We start from the raw sequence: 16988 nt of genomic DNA on the forward strand, positions 1-16988 counted from the left end.
CTCTGGCCACTAGCTCGTCTGACTGCCAGCCTCCCTCTCGGTGCCCAAGAGGACTTCACATCTTATCTGGCCTCTGGGTTAGCCGACAAGCTCATTCTGCCAAGTTGCTTCATTCCCTCTCACTCTCACTGAGCCCTCCATGAGCCAAACTGGGGTGGGGCTGGCTGTGAAGTCTGGAAACCCAGAGATAAGTCAGATCTCAGCCCTGCCACTGAGGCACTCCTGGTCCATGGAGAGAGCTCCACACAGCTGTAAAAATATGCCTGACCCTGGGCAGATGTGGTAAGAACTGCAAGAAGGGGAACCTGGGAGTATGGGCAATGGTTTCAAGCTGCAGAATCCTGTCAGATGGTTATACATTTGTTGCATTTGTGCCTAGCTGTAGTGGAAGCAAGTTGAGGGCAAGTGCCCTGGCTTATACGTCCTCGTCCCCTCTACCCCGTTGGACATAATGGGCCTCAATGATTTGTGAGTTCGTGGCCCTCTGCCTGCTTTCAGCTTTAGTGGGAACAGCCCTCCTAGTGGCTTGGGGCAAAGTTTTAAGAACACAAAACCCAATCTGGCAGAACAAATACATACTTCAGAGTCCAGGAACCCTGGGTTCTGAGTCTAGTTTTCCCACTGACCACCTGTGTGGTGTGACCTCAGAATATTACGTTGTCTGAGTTTTCTCACTGTAAGAGAAAAGAGGGATAATGATATTTCCTACACAGATTTATTTACAGAACTAAATGAGGTAACCTCTATGAAGCTCCCACTGCCTGGCACTTAACAAAGGTTATTCCTGTGAAGATACTGATAAAAATTAAGTGTAATAGACAACCTCTCAGCAATGACCCACTTGCATCCTGTCCAACTGACGGGCGTTTACTGAGCACCCGCCTACTGGGCAACAGGCCGGGTGCCCATTGTTGGCACAGAGGAGAGGGGCTCATGGCCTCAGTGCTGAAACGTCAGCTCCAGGAGGGCAGGGACAACGTCTCACCCGCCATTGTATTCCCAGCAGGTCGAACTGCCAGGGACGTAGTAGGTGCTTATTGTTGAATGAATGGGATCAATCAATCAATCAGTCAATCAATCAACGACTGGAAGGTACAGTCCAGTGAGCCTGCCTCTGACTCACCTTTGAGAGCTTGAGCAAATCCCTCGAGCCCTCTCAGCTGCTTGTTCCCCATCTGTGAAGCCAGAGGTGTCTAACTCATCTTGAGGTCCTGCCGAACAGGATTATTAGAGCAATAATAGCAACAATAATGAGTAAACTTGAGCACTGCTATGGGCCGGCACTGTCGTAAAGAACCCTGGGAGGTAATAGTATTTGACCTTTACTTGATAGAAGAGGAAACTCGTCTCTGAGACACCGAGCGGCAGGCAAGGCTCCTGGAGAAGGGGGATTAGATCAAGTTTTGGAGGAAAAGCTCGGGCTCGGAATGAGCAGTGGAGGAGAAGACCCATGGCCCAGAGGCGCAGGTCCTGTTCAGGGTGTCCCTGCGCAGTGGTAGCTGCAGATGCAGGAGAGACCAACCCCGCCCCCCGCGTCTCCATGACAACAGCCTCCCCAAGCGTCTCAAGCACCGGCGCCAGGGCTGGCGGCGCGCGCCGAAGCAGGACGCAGGCCGGGCGGAAGCGGCCCGGCGCGCTGGGCGGTGGGATCGCGGGGCGGGCCTTTAAAGGGACAGTCTCTGCCCGCGCCGGTTCGCTCGCGGGGACGGCCCACGATCCGGGCTGGATGGCTCTGGGAGTCGGGATCGAGGAAGTAGAAGAGAAGCAGGGCTGTGTGACCGCCCTGGAGGTGACAAGGGAGAGAGGGGCTGTGTAAATGCCCTCCGGGGCAATAATGGGATGGCTGTCCCCCAGGGAGCAATACGGGGGAGAAAGGACTATGGAATTGCACTTTCTGGGTAGTAAGAGGGAGAAAGGAGAGTGTAACCCTCCAGGACAGCGAGAGGGAACTTGGACTCCAAAAATGCTAATCGAGATAATAAGGGTGGGGCTCCGTAACTGCTCCGCCCCGCAAGGAGAGAGCTGGGGCTCCACGCGAGGCAGAGCGCAGGTTAGGGGGTCACAGGTTCAGTTTAGGAGAGGTACCCTCTCCCGTCCCCTACTCTCAGCATTCTGCCATCTTCCTACCCCGTCGGGGTGCCCAGCCATGGCCAGACCACCTGCCCCGGGCTCAGTGGTTGTCCCAGACTGGCACGAGAGCGCCGAGGGCAAGGAGTACCTGACCTGCATCCTGCGCAAGAACCGCCGGCGGGTGTTTGGTAAGTCACCCCCTCCCCCAAAGCCTGTCACCTCCTGGGGGCAGCAGAGAAGCAGGGCAGTGACGGCCTGCTCCACAGCACTCCTCAGCCTTGGGGACCCCTGGAAGTCCTATCCCCACTACCCCCCCACTACCAAATCTCCTTAGAACTAATTCCATCATCAGAGCCAGGAACATGGAAACAGCCGAAACCCTGCCAGGAACCACTGTCACCAGAGAGGCTGTTGAGCCCTCGCCCCACGCCAGGCCCTCTGCTGGGCACTTTACACAATGAACTCCCATCTAACCTCAACAGCACAACTTACAGACTTGCCCAAGATCCCCTAGTAGGTAGAGACAAGCCTCTTCCATATCCTGCTATCTGCAGGATAAGACACTCATTTTCCCCAGCATGAAGCCGACTAACCCAGACAGGGCCAGGATGACAGGCCAGCGAAGGGTCTGGCGTCAGTGTGAGAGTCCCCCTCTGGACAGGAGAGACAGGCACTAGAAGGCATAAGACCAGAGACTGGGAGAGCAGCCCACACCTTAGAACTTTCAGATCTTACACCTACAGACGTATCATAATGTAGACAGGTTTTTTGCAAGTTTTAAATTTAAAACATTCATAAAGACATCAACATATTGATTCTAAGGAGTTTATTTATAGTAACTGAGAATACTTTTGCTAGAATTTCTCCACAGAGGAAAGAATTATGAAAAACCTTGTTTTCACATGTGGGAAATCTAGAACATGTGATAATAGTATCAATAAAAACCATCTCAAGCCAGCCTTGATGGCCCAGCAGTTAAAGTTTGACGCACTCTGCTTTGGCCGCCCAGGTTCAGTTCCCCAGGCACGGAACCACACCATTCGTCTGTCAGTAGCCATGTGGTAGCGGCACACATATAAGAACTAGAAGAATTTACAACTATACACAACTATGTCCTGGGGCTTTGTGGGGGAGAAATGAAGAAAAAGGAGGACGGTTGGCAATGGATGTTAGCTTAGGGTGAATCTTCCCCTACAAAAAAAAAATAATAATGATAACTTAAAAAAATAAAATAACCTAAAAACCATCTCATGCATCAAACTTAAAAATAATTTGTTTTTGAGGCCAGCCCAGTGATGCAACAGTTAAGTTTGCACGTTCCACTTTGGCAGCCCAGGGTTCACCAGTTCGGATCCCAGGTGCGGACCTACACACCACTTGTCAAGCCGTGCTGTGGCAGGCATCCCACATATAAAGTAGAGGAAGATGGACACAGATGTTAGCTCAGGGCCAGTCTTCCTCAGCAAAAAAAGAGGAGGATTGGTGGCAGATGTTAGCTCAGGGCTAATCTTCCTCAAAATAAATAAATAATAATAATAAAATAATAATAATAATAATAATTTGGTGTTATTTGGAGCGGGTCTTGGCCCAGCTCACAGAGCACAGGCGTTCTCAGCAGAGCTACTCGTCTGGGGATGCTGCTTGTGTCCCGGGCCTCTGTAATGAGTATAGAGAACCACGGGTGGTTGGCACTGAAAAAGCCCTTAAAGATGAGGTTGTCCAGCCCAGGGTCTGATGGAGCAAGGACAGGTTGACCCCCTGACCCCACCTGGCTCTCTTCTTGCCCCAGGCCTGCTTGAGCGACCAGTGCTGCCCCCACCCGTGGCCATTGACACAGCCAGCTACAAGATCTTCGTGTCTGGGAAGAGTGGCGTGGGCAAGACAGCGCTGGTGGCCAAGTTGGCTGGCCTGGAGGTGCCCGTGGTACACCATGAGACCACTGGTGAGTCCATCCTTGGAGGCCTTCCCTGGGATGGAGAAAAGACTCTGGCCCTCGACCTCACAAGCTTGGATTTATAACCAGACCTGACATTTACTCTGCAGCCTTGGAAAGTCACTTCACCTCTCTGAGCCTACAGTGGCTCCTGTGTCCAACAGGGATAATAGTACCAACCCCATGGGGGTGTTGTGGGATCGGTATTAGTGATAGTGGTGGTAACATGCTTAGCATTGAGCTGGCACAATGTAAGTGCTCAGAAAACACTAATCTCCCTTTCTTGTTTCCTTCCACTGGATGCTGATTGACCATGATGTTGCAGCATCCTCCAGTATCCCGGGGCCTTTGGGTCCCCTGTCCATACGAGTGAAACTGCTTTCTCATGGGTAGGGCTAGGGCTGCATCTCCCTGGTAGACTGGGCTCCTCCAGGGCAGGCCGGTTTCCCCCATCGGACTGAGAATTCTCCCAGGTCAGCGACTATGCCCTTCCCGTCAGACTGGGGACCCCCCCAGGGCAGGGACAGATCTCTTCTTTCTATTCCTTCCTGGCACCCTGCCCCTCTCCACCTCCACGTCTCCCATGCTGAGTGGCTGACCCCGGCCTCCCCAGGCATCCAGACCACCGTGGTATTTTGGCCAGCCAAACTGCAGGCCAGCGACCGTGTCGTCATGTTCCGCTTTGAGTTCTGGGATTGTGGGGAGTCTGCGCTCAAGAAGTTTGATCACATGCTGCCGGTGAGCAGGCAGGTGGGCCTGGGTGGGTGCGGGAGGGGCTGGTTGCCTGAGGTGGACTTCTGAGAACAGGTCTGAGCCCGGGCTGCCTGATCTGCAGGTCAGAATCGGGCATGAATGGACTGAGGGCGCTGCCCTGGTTGGGAGAGCTCTGAGCTGGCGTTAGGGACTGGGTCTCCACCTGAGCTCTGCCCTGGGACCAGCAGTCCCGGCTCTGGGCCTCAGTTTCCCAATATGTGAAAGGAGGGATTGTGCTGAGACTTCTCAGGGCCCTGCAGCTGAGAGCACAGTTCTGGTCCTGAGGTTTCGAGCTTCGCATCAGCCTTTCCATCCCCAGGCTTGCAAAGAGAAAACAGACGCTTTCCTCTTCCTCTTCTCTTTCACCGACCGTGCCTCCTTCGAAGATCTCCCTGGACAGCTGGCCCGAGTAGCAGGTGAGGCCCCCAGTGTCGTCAGGATGGTCATCGGCTCCAAATATCCTTTTGGTGGCCCCTAGGGCTGTCAGAATGCCTGCTTGGCAAGGCGCAGAGCAAGGGGGTCAGGGACCCTTCCTCTGGCCCACCGTGGGGTCCAGCCCCAGGGGCTTTATCCTAAAGGCTACAGCAGGGCCTTTCCCAGACCCTGGGTGTGGGGCTCCAGGGAGGAAGGAGAAAGCTGGGTTTGATGGGGTGGTAAGCAGAGGCTCCTGGCCAGGCTCCTTAACCCTCATCCAGGTTTGACCAGTACATGCACACAGATGTGCCTGAGCGTGACCTCACAGCCTTCCGGCAGGCCTGGGATCTGCCCCTCCTGCGAGTGAAGAGTGTGCCAGGGCGGCGGCTGGCAGATGGACGCACGCTGGATGGGCGGGCTGGGCTGGCTGACATTGCCCATGTGCTCAATGGTCTGGCGGAGCAGCTGTGGCACCAGGATCAGGTGGCAGCTGGCCTGCTCCCCAATCCCCCAGAGAACACCCCCAGCTGAAGGGTGGTGGCATCATGAGCCGGCACCTGTGATCCCCACTCCCGACCCTCAGGTGACCCAGAGCAGAGGGCAGGACCCAAGGCCTAAGGCTGGGGCATGCATATTGATCTCATCAGAGGGCCAGAGGGGCCTGGTCAGGGTGGATGGTGGCCTGAAAGGGTCTTGCCCCAGCAGCACTTTCCTGGCAGAGTTCATGGCAGTGATGTGGGGGCACAAAGGTCTGAGGGCATCTAGGTGCCTGCTGGCCTTCTCTCTCTACCCCGGGGCTCTAGGCTCTCGAAACTGAGGAACTGTATGGGAAGGGCCCCAGGGCTTAAACGTCCTCCCCAACCCAACCTCCTGCTGCCCTTCCCCCTTCTGTAGCACCGGGGGGGTGGGGGGGGGGGGGGGGGGCGCGAGTGTGGGGAGGGGTGCCTCTGGGCCCTGCACCTCTGACTTCAATCAAGAGCCTGCATTAGCTGAGGTAACACCATCTGCTGCTCCAGATAAACCTCAGTGGCATACTGCTAGAGTTTTTTTCTTGCTTATGTCTCACTCTGGTGGAGCTGGAGGTGGGTGTGGGGCTCTGCTGCACACACTCATTCAGAGCCCCAGGCTCTGAGATCTTCTACACGTGGCTTCCCAATTTGCCCTGGGGCATCAGCATCCAGTCTGCAGACAGAACGAGTGCATGTGGAAGGTCACCTAGGAGGTTCCTAGGGATCTGGCGTAGGCTGCTGTGCCTCATTCTGCTCACATTCCATCGGCAAGGACCTAATCACGTGGTCACACGGGGCTGTAGGGGGAAGCTGGGAAATGCAGTCCACCTGTGTGTCCAGGAGGCAAGCCCCTTACTCTGTAGTGCCTTTCTTGATCGTGAAACTGTCAGGCTAGGCTTAGGACAGGGGCCCTGCTGGCCTAGGGGAATCAGAATGCATCCTTGGGCAGGGCCAGGGACTGGACCAGGTCGGGGTCAGGGAGGCCAGCAAGGCAGGAGCAGGAAGGCCAGTGAACTTGGCCATGCTTGTGTCTCACCCCCGCCCATCAGCTAGAGACACTGATGCATGGTGGGTGCCGACAAAGGGGGCCTTATATACTCTTACTCCCTGATGACACCCCATCTGGCCCCAGAGATGAAGCCCCGGGCTGAGGCCTGGCCTGAGTCTAACCCAGCTGGAAGGGCCCGGGCCAGCCAGCTGACCCTTGGAGCCTCCTCTTGAGAAGGCAGCCCCTCTGCCTCTCCACACTCACACGCATGATCATGTGCTCACACGCACCAGCACTTGTCCCAAAACGCCGCCCACTCCTCCCTCCCGGACCACAGGAGGCTCGCACACACTCACCCTGCTCACGCTCCTGAGCACGCTGCCGGCCTACATGGCACTGCTTGCGAGTCTGTCCACGCTGGGCACTGCCCAGAGATTTGTCAGCCCTTCCAGGGCCTAAAGGACTGATTTCAACCCCTTCTTATCCTTAATTCACGTTCAGGGCTGACACCTGAGCTTATCCCGTACGCCAGAGAAGGAATGTCCTGGGCAGGACCCCAAGCCTCACAGCCCCCGCAGTCCCTAGGCTGGCTCCTGCTCCTGGGCAGGACCCCAAGGCTCACAGCCCCCGCAGTCCCCAGGCTGGCTCCTGCTCCTGGGCAGGACCCCAAGGCTCACAGCCCCCGCAGTCCCCAGGCTGTCTCCTGCTCCTGGGCAGGACCCCAAGGCTCACAGCCCCCGCAGTCCCCAGGCTGGCTCCTGCTCCTGGGCCATAGACCTTACCACTGCAGCCTTCAGTTCTGCTTTGAGCCCTTTCTCTCTGTTCTTAGCCCCAGTAGACCTTTCCCCACCAGGCAGAGCAAGGTGTGGGGGTGGAATGTGGTGAAGGTGGCCTCTGGGCCTGAATGTGACCCTCCAGCTACAGGTACTGTGTTGTGGCACCAGCTACCCTATATCCCAGCCAGTTATCTCTGGGTTTAAGACACCCCAGAAAGGAAGCTTCCGCATCCTTCTTGGGCACCATCTCAGCTAAGAGCCCTAAGCTTGCTCTGGAGAAATATCCCAGAACCTCCCCACGGCAGGGCAGGCCAGGCCAGTTTCTCCTGGTTACCACTGCTCCCGTCGGAGGATCAACCTCAGCCACCTTCGCCCCAAACCAGAGGTGAACAGTTCCCTTCACGGTCTCCCTGGGTAACAGCAAAGTGGGGAGGGCAATGGGGTGGGACCTGGAGCCACTTCAGTATTTAGTAGGCTACCCCCAGGGGCCTCCACAGAGGGCAGGACTGGGAGCCTGAGGGAGGAGGGATCTGCAGAGCCATAATTCTAGGAGCTGGTGGCTGTGCCTGCAGGGTCGTCTGTGGGCAGGGTCATGTGGAGAGTGAGTGAGAAGAGAGTGTGTGTACATGCCTGGATTCAGGCCAGCTTCGTGGGCCTGCCACCTGAGCAGTCCACAGGGCCCGGCACTCAGAGGGGCCCCACACCTGGTTTAATGCTCTGCTCTTGCTATCTCGAAATTCTGGATACCACAAATTATGTAGCAAGTCCTGTGCATGTTGTCCAGGAAGAGGGTCTGGGCTCCAGGTAAAGCTCCTGTCTCAGAGCCTTGGCGACCCTGATGGCCTAATGGTTAGAGTTCAGTGCTCACCACTTCTGCTGCCAGGGTTCACTTCCTGGTCACGGAACCACACCACCCATCTGTCAGTTGCCATGCTGTGGTGGTGGCTCACACGGAAGAACTAGGATGACTTACATCTAGCATATACAACCATTACTGGGGCTTTGGAGAGTGAGAAAAAAAAAAAAAGGCCATCAGGAAGTGCCTTCTCCCCATTTTGGTGGCAGAAATTTCACCATTAGGTTAAGCCTCCCATCGGCTCAAAGACAAATATCCCTCCACTTGCCCCTCCCCCTCCGAGTCCCCCCCCCCACCCCCAGGCTCCCTGGAGGGGAAAGGTGATGACTGTGTGCCCAAGCTGACTTAGAGGGGAACTTTGGGAAAAGGGTAGCTGTGCTTGGTCCCCAGGGCCCTGGACCCTCCAGACCTTGGAGCTCTGGAGGGAAGCCGGTGGGGAGGGGAGGGACTGTCTTCTGAGGTGGGGGTGAGGGTGTGCTGTGGCCCCGCCCTGCTGCTGTTTGTCCCAGAGTCAGGACTTCCCATCCCCCTCCTCTTCCCTCCCCAAAATGGGCTCTCAGGGAGTCCCCAGCCTTTCTCTACAGAGGGGGAGTACTGTGAACTGAATGTCCGTGTCCCCTCAAATTTCTATATTGAAATCCTAATCCCCCCTGTAATGGTATTAGGGGCTTTGGGGAGGTACTCAGGTCATGAGGGTGGAGCCCTCACGAATGAGATTAGTGCTCTTAAAAAAGAGACCCCACAGAGCTGAGGCCACCCCATGGCCTAGTAGTTCAGTTCAGTCAATCTGCTCTGAGTCCTGGGTTGGGTTCTGGGGCGCAGACCTACACCACTCATCAGCGGCCACACTGCTCATCAGCAGCATACAAAACATACAAAATATACATACAAAACATACAAAATAGAGGGAGACTGGCACAGATGTTAGTTCAGGGCGAATCTTCCTCAAGCAAAAAGAGGATGATTGGCAACAGATGTTAGTTCAGGGCAAATCTTCCTCAGCAAAAAAACAAAAAGAGAGAGACTCCCCCACAGAGCTCCCTAGCCCCTTCCACCCTGCAAGGACATAGAAAGCTCTGGCGATAGACCAGGAAGAGGGCGCTCATCAGAATGCAACCATGCTTCCCAGCCTGCAGAACGGTGAGAAACAAATTTCTGTTGTCAATAAGCTACCTAGTATATGGCATTTTGTCATAGCAGCCGCCATGGACTAAGACAGGGAGGCTAAGGCCCAGAGAGGGTCAGGCACTTGCCCAAGGGTGCAGAGCCATGAAGCAGCCCTGATGCCCTTAGCCCTCTGCACCCCTCCCCCCGTGGACCGTCCTTCCCCTCATCCCCTAGTGCTGTCTTCTGGGTCCAGCCCCTCACAGGCCCCACCTGGTCCTCCCTGCTTTCCCAACCAGAAGCCTGGCACTGCCTGCAGGAGGGGGAATACTCTGGCGCCCGGCTACTCCCTCTCCTTCTGTTTTTCTCCTCCCCCACCCTTCCCAGGCCGGGGGGAGCTGCTAAAGGAAGCTCCTGCTTGCTGCCAGCAGAGCCTGGCCTAGAGGGCAACAGGGAGGAGCTGAGGGAGGTGCCTGGCCCCAGGATGAGGAAGATGATGCAGGAGCCTGGTCTGCAAAGGCCGTGGGGCGGGTCTCCAGATCCTTGCTTGAGTCTAGGGTGGGGGCAGGGCTTCCTGGACATGTCCTGGATCCCCTTACTCCCTGGGCAGCCTGGTGCCAGCAGTGAGCCCCACGTGCCAGGCACAGACTTCTGGGGGAGAGTGCCCAGATGAGAGGCAGGGGGCTAAGGGCCCAAGACAGGTTGTCATCATGTAGAGTCAAATCCCCAGAGGGCCAAGCTAGGAGGGTGTGGTGGAGGCCCCTAGCTGGCTGTGACCTCAGACCCAGAGGCTGGGACAGTGGCAGTGGGGGAGTTAGTGTTCAACTCTATTCTAGAAAGAAGGGGTGGATCTTGAGAGCAAAGGGGAGGGACTGAGGCTTGGGGGGTGGTCCAGAAGGAAGATGAAGGAGCACTGTGACCTTGGACCGTTTACTTTAATTCCTGTGTTCATCTGTAAAATGGAGATAACAATTAACACCCACTTATTTGAGTTGTAAGAAGTAAATGCGTGTAAATGTTTAGCACCGTGCCAGGCACCGGGGACCCAATAAACGTTGGCCATTACCTTTGTCGTTGTTATTACGGTAGTGGCGGTGGTTCTTGGGCTGCGGGCGGGTGAACCGGCGGGAGAACGGTCGCACATCGCGCCCACAGCGCCTCCAGGCTTGCGCTCTCTTTCAGCCGAGGGTAGGCGGGCTGGTGGGCCGAGCGGGGGGCAGCCCAGTAGGGCCGGTGGAGAAGCTCCCGGCGCCTGCAACTGCGCCAGGGTCCTCTCCCCCTTGCTCTCGTCCTGTTGCTCCCAGGACGGCGATGGCGCCGAGGACAAGGACCCGGACGACGACCGTGCCTGCGCGTCCTGCGGCAGCGTTTATGCCCCAGTCTCCAGGGGCGACTTTTTCCACGACGGTATAACCGAAGTCGGTGAGACTTGAGCCAGACAAGACTCTTGCCCGCACCTCGCCCGGGCGGCCAGAGTAACAACCCACGGCCCCTCCCTTAAATGCCCTCTTCTCTCCGCGAGGAATCCCGCGGCATCTCTCCTTCCTCCTTCGAGCTACCCCCAATCTCTGTTGCAGTGCAAACGATTTCCTTTAATTTTGGCTCCCGTGGGACTGAGAAACCCAGCCCCCCGCTCTCCACTCAAAATGGAAGTGGTGCAGACCGTTCCTAACTGCCCTGTCGCCCCCGCGATGGGACGGACTTCGTGCTCGCGTGGGAGGAGAAGCTGCGACCCCTGTGGCAGCCCAAGCGGCAGCGACTCGTAAGACGGCGCTGGCGCGATAAGTTCCACCGGGACCCGCGCGGGGCCGGGCTGTTCCTCGAGAGGGGAGCGCGGCGGGGGCAGGTGGCACGGGCTCCCCTAACGAGCTGTGACCTGCGCAAGCGACCTCAGCACCCCATCTGTATAGTGGGCTTTACCGTAGCACCAGCCCCATAGAGGGGCTGTGACGATTAAATGGGCCAAGAGTGTAAAGCGCTCAGCCCAGGGTCTGGCACATTGGAGGTGGCCAATAAATGGCAAACAGCAGCCACTACTGTATGACGTCGGCCTACTCAGTCTTCGTCCACGTATTGTAGAATGGGGGTGCTAGTTCCTTCCTCGTTTGATTTTCAGACGAGGAAACGCGAGTCAAAGCGCTTTTGAAGTGGCAAGGACCCGCGCCCTGAACGGGATCTGTCACCCCGGCAGGGATCACAAGGGAAGGGGCTCCGGGCTCTGGCCCACCTGGAGACCCCGGCTCCCCAGGAGCTCAGCCGCGCCCGCGCCGTGCACTGCGCCAAGCTGAGCGCGCCCTGGGAGCTGCCAGTGTTCTACGCGGAGCAACTGAGCCTGCGCGCGCCGCTGCAGGTGGGAGTGGAAGCCGGAGCGGGGTCAGCCTGGAGCGGAGTTCCCCAGGTACAGGACACCTCGGGCGTCTCACCTGCTCTCGTGCCCCAGGTCCGACCCAACCCGGACTCCTACCGCTCGCCTGCGCCTGCGCAACCCTTTACAGCAACACCAGCCTAACAAGCCGCTGGACTTCTACACATGCACCTTCCCGGGCTCCCAGCGGGACACGTGCCGCGGGGCGGGGCCTTCTGCAGAGGGGCGGAGCGCCAGCAGCAGGCTTAGTCCAATCAAGGCTCGTTTGTTCCTCCTGGGTTTGCCAGGCAGGCAATACCTGCCTAACCCACTTTAGGTGTCTGACCTGTCCTTTCCGCATTCTGGGGTCCAGACCATGTCCTAGAGGTTCCTGGTCCCCGATTCCCTCCCGTTCAACTCCTTTGAGATGCTCACCTGGCTGGAACACACCTAGCCCAGGCTGAGCTTGGTGGGTAGATGGGCTCTTCGGTTTTAGCAGCTGACCTGTCTCATCCCTCTGTCCCCAGTCTAGAGCCTCTGCACTCCCATTGTCCTAGGTCTCTCATTGGGCAGAGGGCTCGGCTTCTGACCCGCCCTGCTCACAGGTTCCTGGGCACCGATTCCCACGACTCCTACTTCTCCAACGGGCAGAGGCATCGTGTGGTGAGACAACTGCCGGGGAGGGTCCAGCTGGGACCTTAATGGGGCAGAGCTCATGCCAGTATTCTCCCTGGCAGGTGGCAGAGATCCTGGCTCGCACAGTCTATGGGAAGCAGGAACGAGAAGAGATGGGCATTGCCCATCTGCTGACCAAGGGAGTCTATGCTGCAGCCTTCCCACTGCATGAGGTAGAGATGTCCCAAGCTCAGCTCTCTCCCACTGCTGGGGCAGCAGGAGAGAATTCTGGGACTTCCCTGCAGCCCTCTCTCCTTTCATTTCCCTAGGGCCCCTTTGAACTGCCGGGGTACCAGGTGCCTGGTGCAGACCTCAACCCTTGCCAATTGCTGTACTTATACTGGGCCCACTGGGGATACTGGCACAATACCAGCCTCTGGACCACGTACAAGAGTACTTTGGGGAGGAGATGGCCATCTACTTTGCCTGGCTAGGGGAGCCTGGCACTGGGAGTGGGGGCTGGGAGCCGGTGTTGAGTACACAGATGGGGGCTCATGAGCTTTCTGTCACCCCTTCAGGCTTCTGCGCAGCCTGGCTGCTGCCTGCCACCCTTGTGGGCACCCTGGTCTTTATCTGTGGTCTGGCCACCATAGGCACCAACACACCAGCATGAGTGGCTGTGTTGGGGGTGTTGGCAGATGGGCTGGGTGGGGATAGACTCTCCCAGGATGGGCATCCTTTGTTCATAGGGAAGAGATCTGTGCCAGTGGAGGTGCCTTCCTCATGTGGCCACTCTGTGACACCTGTGCCACATGGAATATTTCCGATGATAGAAGCTTTGGTGAGGTTAGACATTGGGACCTTTGGAGTCTCAAAGAGAAACCCTGCCTGGAATGGGGAAGAAGGGGAGAAGCATTCCACTCACCAACCCAGCCAGCCAGCTGCCTATCCATCCAAACGTCCAATCATTGATTCCGTATCTGTTTGGTTCCGTCTCCACTGCCACCCTCCAGCCCAAGCCAGCATTCTCTCACCTGGACCACTGCAGTGGCCTCCCAACACGTCTCCTTGCTCCTCTGTTTGCCCCACTTAATCCCTTCTCAGCTGCCAGGGCATTCTTTTGAAAACACAAATCACATCCTGCATTATCCTACTCAGAGCCTTTCAGTGGGTCCTTAAATGGGATGGCAGCCTACAGGGCGTTGTGTGATGTGGCTTCTGCCTAGTTCTGCTCCACTCGCTCCACTGGCTCCTTTCTATTTCTCGAATAGAACAAGGTCATTTCTACCCCAGGGCCATGGCACTGGCTCTTCTCTGCTAGAATCCTCTTCCTCCAGACATTTTTTTTTCTTTTTTGAGGAGGATTGGCCCTGAGCTAACATCGGCTGCCAATCCTCCTCTTTTGCTGAGGAAGGCTGTCCCTGAGCTAACATCCGTGACCATCTTCCTCTGCTTTATATGTGGGATGCCTACCACAGCATGGCTTGCCAAGCTGTGCCGTGTCCACACCCAGGATCCGAACCAGTGAACCCCGGGCCGCCAAAGTGGAATGTGCAAACTTAACTGCTGCGCCAGCAGGCTGGCCCCTCCTCCAGACTGTATACGGCCTATGTCCTGTCATTCAGATCCCAACTTAAATGTCACCTTCTTAGAGAGGCCTTCCTTGATCCCCCCCCAATCCAGAGGGGCTCCCTCTCACAGGGATGTTTTAATTTCATCACAGCATCTATCACTATACTTTCTTGTTTGTTTGTTTGTTGTCTGTCCTCTGCCACTAGAATGTGAGCTCATGAGAGCAGAAACCTTGTGTGTGATGTTGCTGTATCCCCAGGCCCTGAGACAGTCCCTACCATATAGAGAGTGCTCAATAAATGTTTGTTGAATGAATCTATGAATCACTAATCTATCTCTCTACCTATCCGTCTGTTCAGCCATCCATCATTTAATCCATCCAACAGTTAGAGCCGACAGGAAAATAGAAACCAGACTAGATATTTCAAGAGAGAGAATTTAATATAAGATATTGATTGGTTAAACAGATTTCGGAGGACTGAAAAGCAGAAAGGGAACATCGAGGTCACGAAGTCACTGTGAATGGTGCCTCCTAGAGTAGTGCAGTATACACCTTGTGTGACCCAAAGCGTGGCCCCGCCTTTGCACACACTGTCCCCCGCCCGTCCAAATGCTTCCCCTACACACTCTCCTTACTTAGCACCTGCTTTCCTTTAGGTCTCAGCTAAATGTCATTTTCTCAGAGTGATCATCCCTGAAAAACAGTTTTCCTTCAGAGGACTTATTCACAATTTCATATTTGTGTTCATTTGTTTAATGTCTGTCTCCCTAACTAGGCTGTAAACTCCATTTGGGGTTGGGCCCTGTCCAGTGTGCTCACCATGGCATAGCCAGTACCCACTGCAGAGTCGTATGCAGTCAGTTAATAGCTATTGAATAAACTAATATATTGTCTACTCATCCAGCCATCCACCCATCCAGCCATCCATCCTCATGTCCATCCATCCAACCATACTCTTGTCTGCTTCCCCACCTAGCCATCTGTCCATCCATCTGCACATCTGCCCATCTAGCCATCCACGTGTGCACCCACTTATAGAGATTTGCCAGTTGTTTGTCCAGTGTACCCACCCATCTGTCCACCTACTGCCTACCCATCCATCAGTCTATCCCACCCTCTCCCACACGGCATCATCGTTGTTTACTTCCCTGTCTACCCACCTGTTTCTCCACCCATCTATCCATCCACAGGCTCTTAGCAGGCCCAGGGGGAAAAAGGCCCTGCAGAAACAAAAATGAATCAGACCTCATTCCTGCACTTCCAGAGCTCCCTGTGCAAGCAGGAAAAGGCGGGGGGCTTCCGCCACCCCAGGGTCATGACACCCAGCCTCTTGGCCCCAGGATGCACATGTCTGTTGCCCCCTCTGACAGGAGTGCCCACATCCAGAGTTTGCTGCCCTATCCCTGCAGATGGCCCAGAACCCAGTGACAGGTGTGAAGGAGCCCTACTTCCCACCCCGCACCTGCCCTCCACGCCTACTCACCGGCCCTGCAGCCATGCTCATCATGGTGACCGGGCTTTGGGCCCTTGCTGTAGAAGGACCATCCCTTCTATGGGGGGCTGGGACCATGGTGGCCTGCTATCCAGCTCTGACAACCCTCCCTGCTGGCCCCCAGCTCTGTGTGGTGATGATTTTCCTGGTGTCTGTCATCATTTACTGCAGCATCATCAGCATTGCAATGTTCCACATGGGAAACCCCGTGCTCATGACCCAAGTGAGTGCCCCTGGGGACAACAGAGGGTGGGAGCACTGTTCCAGGCTCCAGGCCCAATGTTCCATCCTCAGGTTCCTTCCATCCCCCCACATGGCTGGGCTCCAGGTGATGGCCATCACTCTGCCTAGGCTTGCAACATTGCCAACCTCACAGCACTGTGCTCAACCTGGTGCTTATCCTCCTCTTGGGCCAGGTCTGTACCTCGCTGGCTGAGCAGCTTACTAGCTGGGGTGAGTGAGGACAGGGGGTTGCAGGAGTGTTCCGGCATCCGTTGAGAATTGGGAGCCCTGGGGCAGGGCTCCCTTCACCTCAAAGCCTGCAGCTCCCACCTTGGTGTCCTCAGCCTGCTCAAATGAGGGAGCATGGCTGGCATTAGGGGAAGGTGTGCTGGGGACAGGAGCATAAGGGCTGACTCGATGGGCTGTGCCTGTTCCCTTGCACCCAGCAGAACACTGACCAGCTCTGCCCTTTGCCTAGAGATGCACAGAGCCCAGACCCTCCATGAAGATGCCTTTAATTTCAAAGTCTTTATCTTCCAGTTTGTCAATTTCTACTCTTCTCCCTTCTATGTGGCATTCTTCAAAGGCAGGTGAGGACTCCCCCATCCCCCGAGAATGATGCCTCCCAATGAAGGGGCCCAGCAGGGCGGCAGCATCCTTCAGCCTCCAGATTTGTCTCTACCAAGGTCTTGCTGTTGACCAAAGATGGTCCTTAATTTCCCTGGGCTTCAATTTTCTCAACGGTAACATACCAACACATCGTTGGGTGGATGTGAAACTCTAACACCTGCATTCATTCATTCACTCAGCCCTCACTGGGTGCCCGAGTCCTGACACCCTCACCTCCCAAAGCTGCAGTTGGGGTTCATCCCCATCTTTTGTGGTGGCCTTCCTGCTGAGTGCCCTGCGCTGGACACTGGGCACACAGAAATGAACCAGAGCTAGTCCTTCCCTCCAAGAGCTTCCAGTTTTTAAAGAGGACTGGTTAGGAGTCCTAAAGGGCTAGACTCCCAGGAGGTGGTGTTACTGTGTAACTGCCGTTGTCATTTGGCAGGAATGGGAGGGAGACTCACCAAAGGAACCTGCCCGTTAGCAGCATGACCCCCTCTTCCTGGGCCAGAAATACCCCATTGGCTTCTCAACGGGTGAGCAGCAGATATGGGCCGTGGCCCCACGGGCCCTTGGCAACACAGCCCTCTGGGTCTAGTGGTGGGGGATGGGGGAGTCAGGATGGGGGGGCCAAGGCCTCCTAGTAGCCCTGTCACCAGAGTTCACTCTCAGTGCATGGGATGCCAGAGGCTCGGAAGCAGAGTGGGAAGGGGGGGTCAGCCTCAGCATG

At 56.1% G+C, this 16988-nt stretch overlaps 1 protein-coding gene and 1 pseudogene across 4 annotated transcripts; both read left to right on the plus strand.

The window, feature by feature from the left end:
- The first annotated feature begins 1603 nt into the window (after nucleotides 1-1603).
- Nucleotides 1604-10468, plus strand: CPLANE2 (ciliogenesis and planar polarity effector complex subunit 2). 4 transcript variants are annotated; one of them, XM_023635694.2, is made up of 6 exons: nucleotides 1604-1789; nucleotides 2109-2258; nucleotides 3860-4012; nucleotides 4617-4741; nucleotides 5061-5212; nucleotides 5452-10468. In XM_023635694.2, the coding sequence occupies exons 2-6, from the start codon at nucleotides 2147-2149 to the stop codon at nucleotides 5699-5701; spliced, it is 792 nt and encodes a 263-aa protein (XP_023491462.1). In that variant the 5' UTR covers nucleotides 1604-1789; nucleotides 2109-2146; the 3' UTR covers nucleotides 5702-10468. The 4 variants fall into 4 exon arrangements, with proteins under 4 accessions (XP_023491462.1, XP_023491461.1, XP_070117005.1 ...); XM_023635693.2 differs by having other exon boundaries at nucleotides 1607-1789; nucleotides 2145-2258; XM_070260904.1 differs by having other exon boundaries at nucleotides 1616-1789; nucleotides 5076-5212.
- Nucleotides 10469-11094: 626 nt separating this feature from the next.
- On the plus strand, nucleotides 11095-14249 carry LOC102147920 (anoctamin-7-like; annotated as a pseudogene).
- The last annotated feature ends 2739 nt before the right edge of the window (nucleotides 14250-16988 follow it).

Source organism: Equus caballus, chromosome 2 (assembly GCF_041296265.1).
Source record: "Equus caballus isolate H_3958 breed thoroughbred chromosome 2, TB-T2T, whole genome shotgun sequence".
NCBI classification, from domain to species: Eukaryota; Metazoa; Chordata; class Mammalia; order Perissodactyla; family Equidae; genus Equus; species Equus caballus.

Excerpts from the sequence above, each read along its gene's own strand:
- CPLANE2 (XM_023635694.2), top strand. The coding sequence starts at position 2,147 with ATGGCCAGACCACCTGCCCCGGGCTCAGTGGTTGTCCCAGACTGGCAC. Across the intron at positions 2,259-3,859 it reads GAACCGCCGGCGGGTGTTTG|GCCTGCTTGAGCGACCAGTG; the intron begins GTAAGTCACCCC and ends TTCTTGCCCCAG. Across the intron at positions 5,213-5,451 it reads AGGATGGTCATCGGCTCCAA|GTTTGACCAGTACATGCACA; the intron begins ATATCCTTTTGG and ends ACCCTCATCCAG.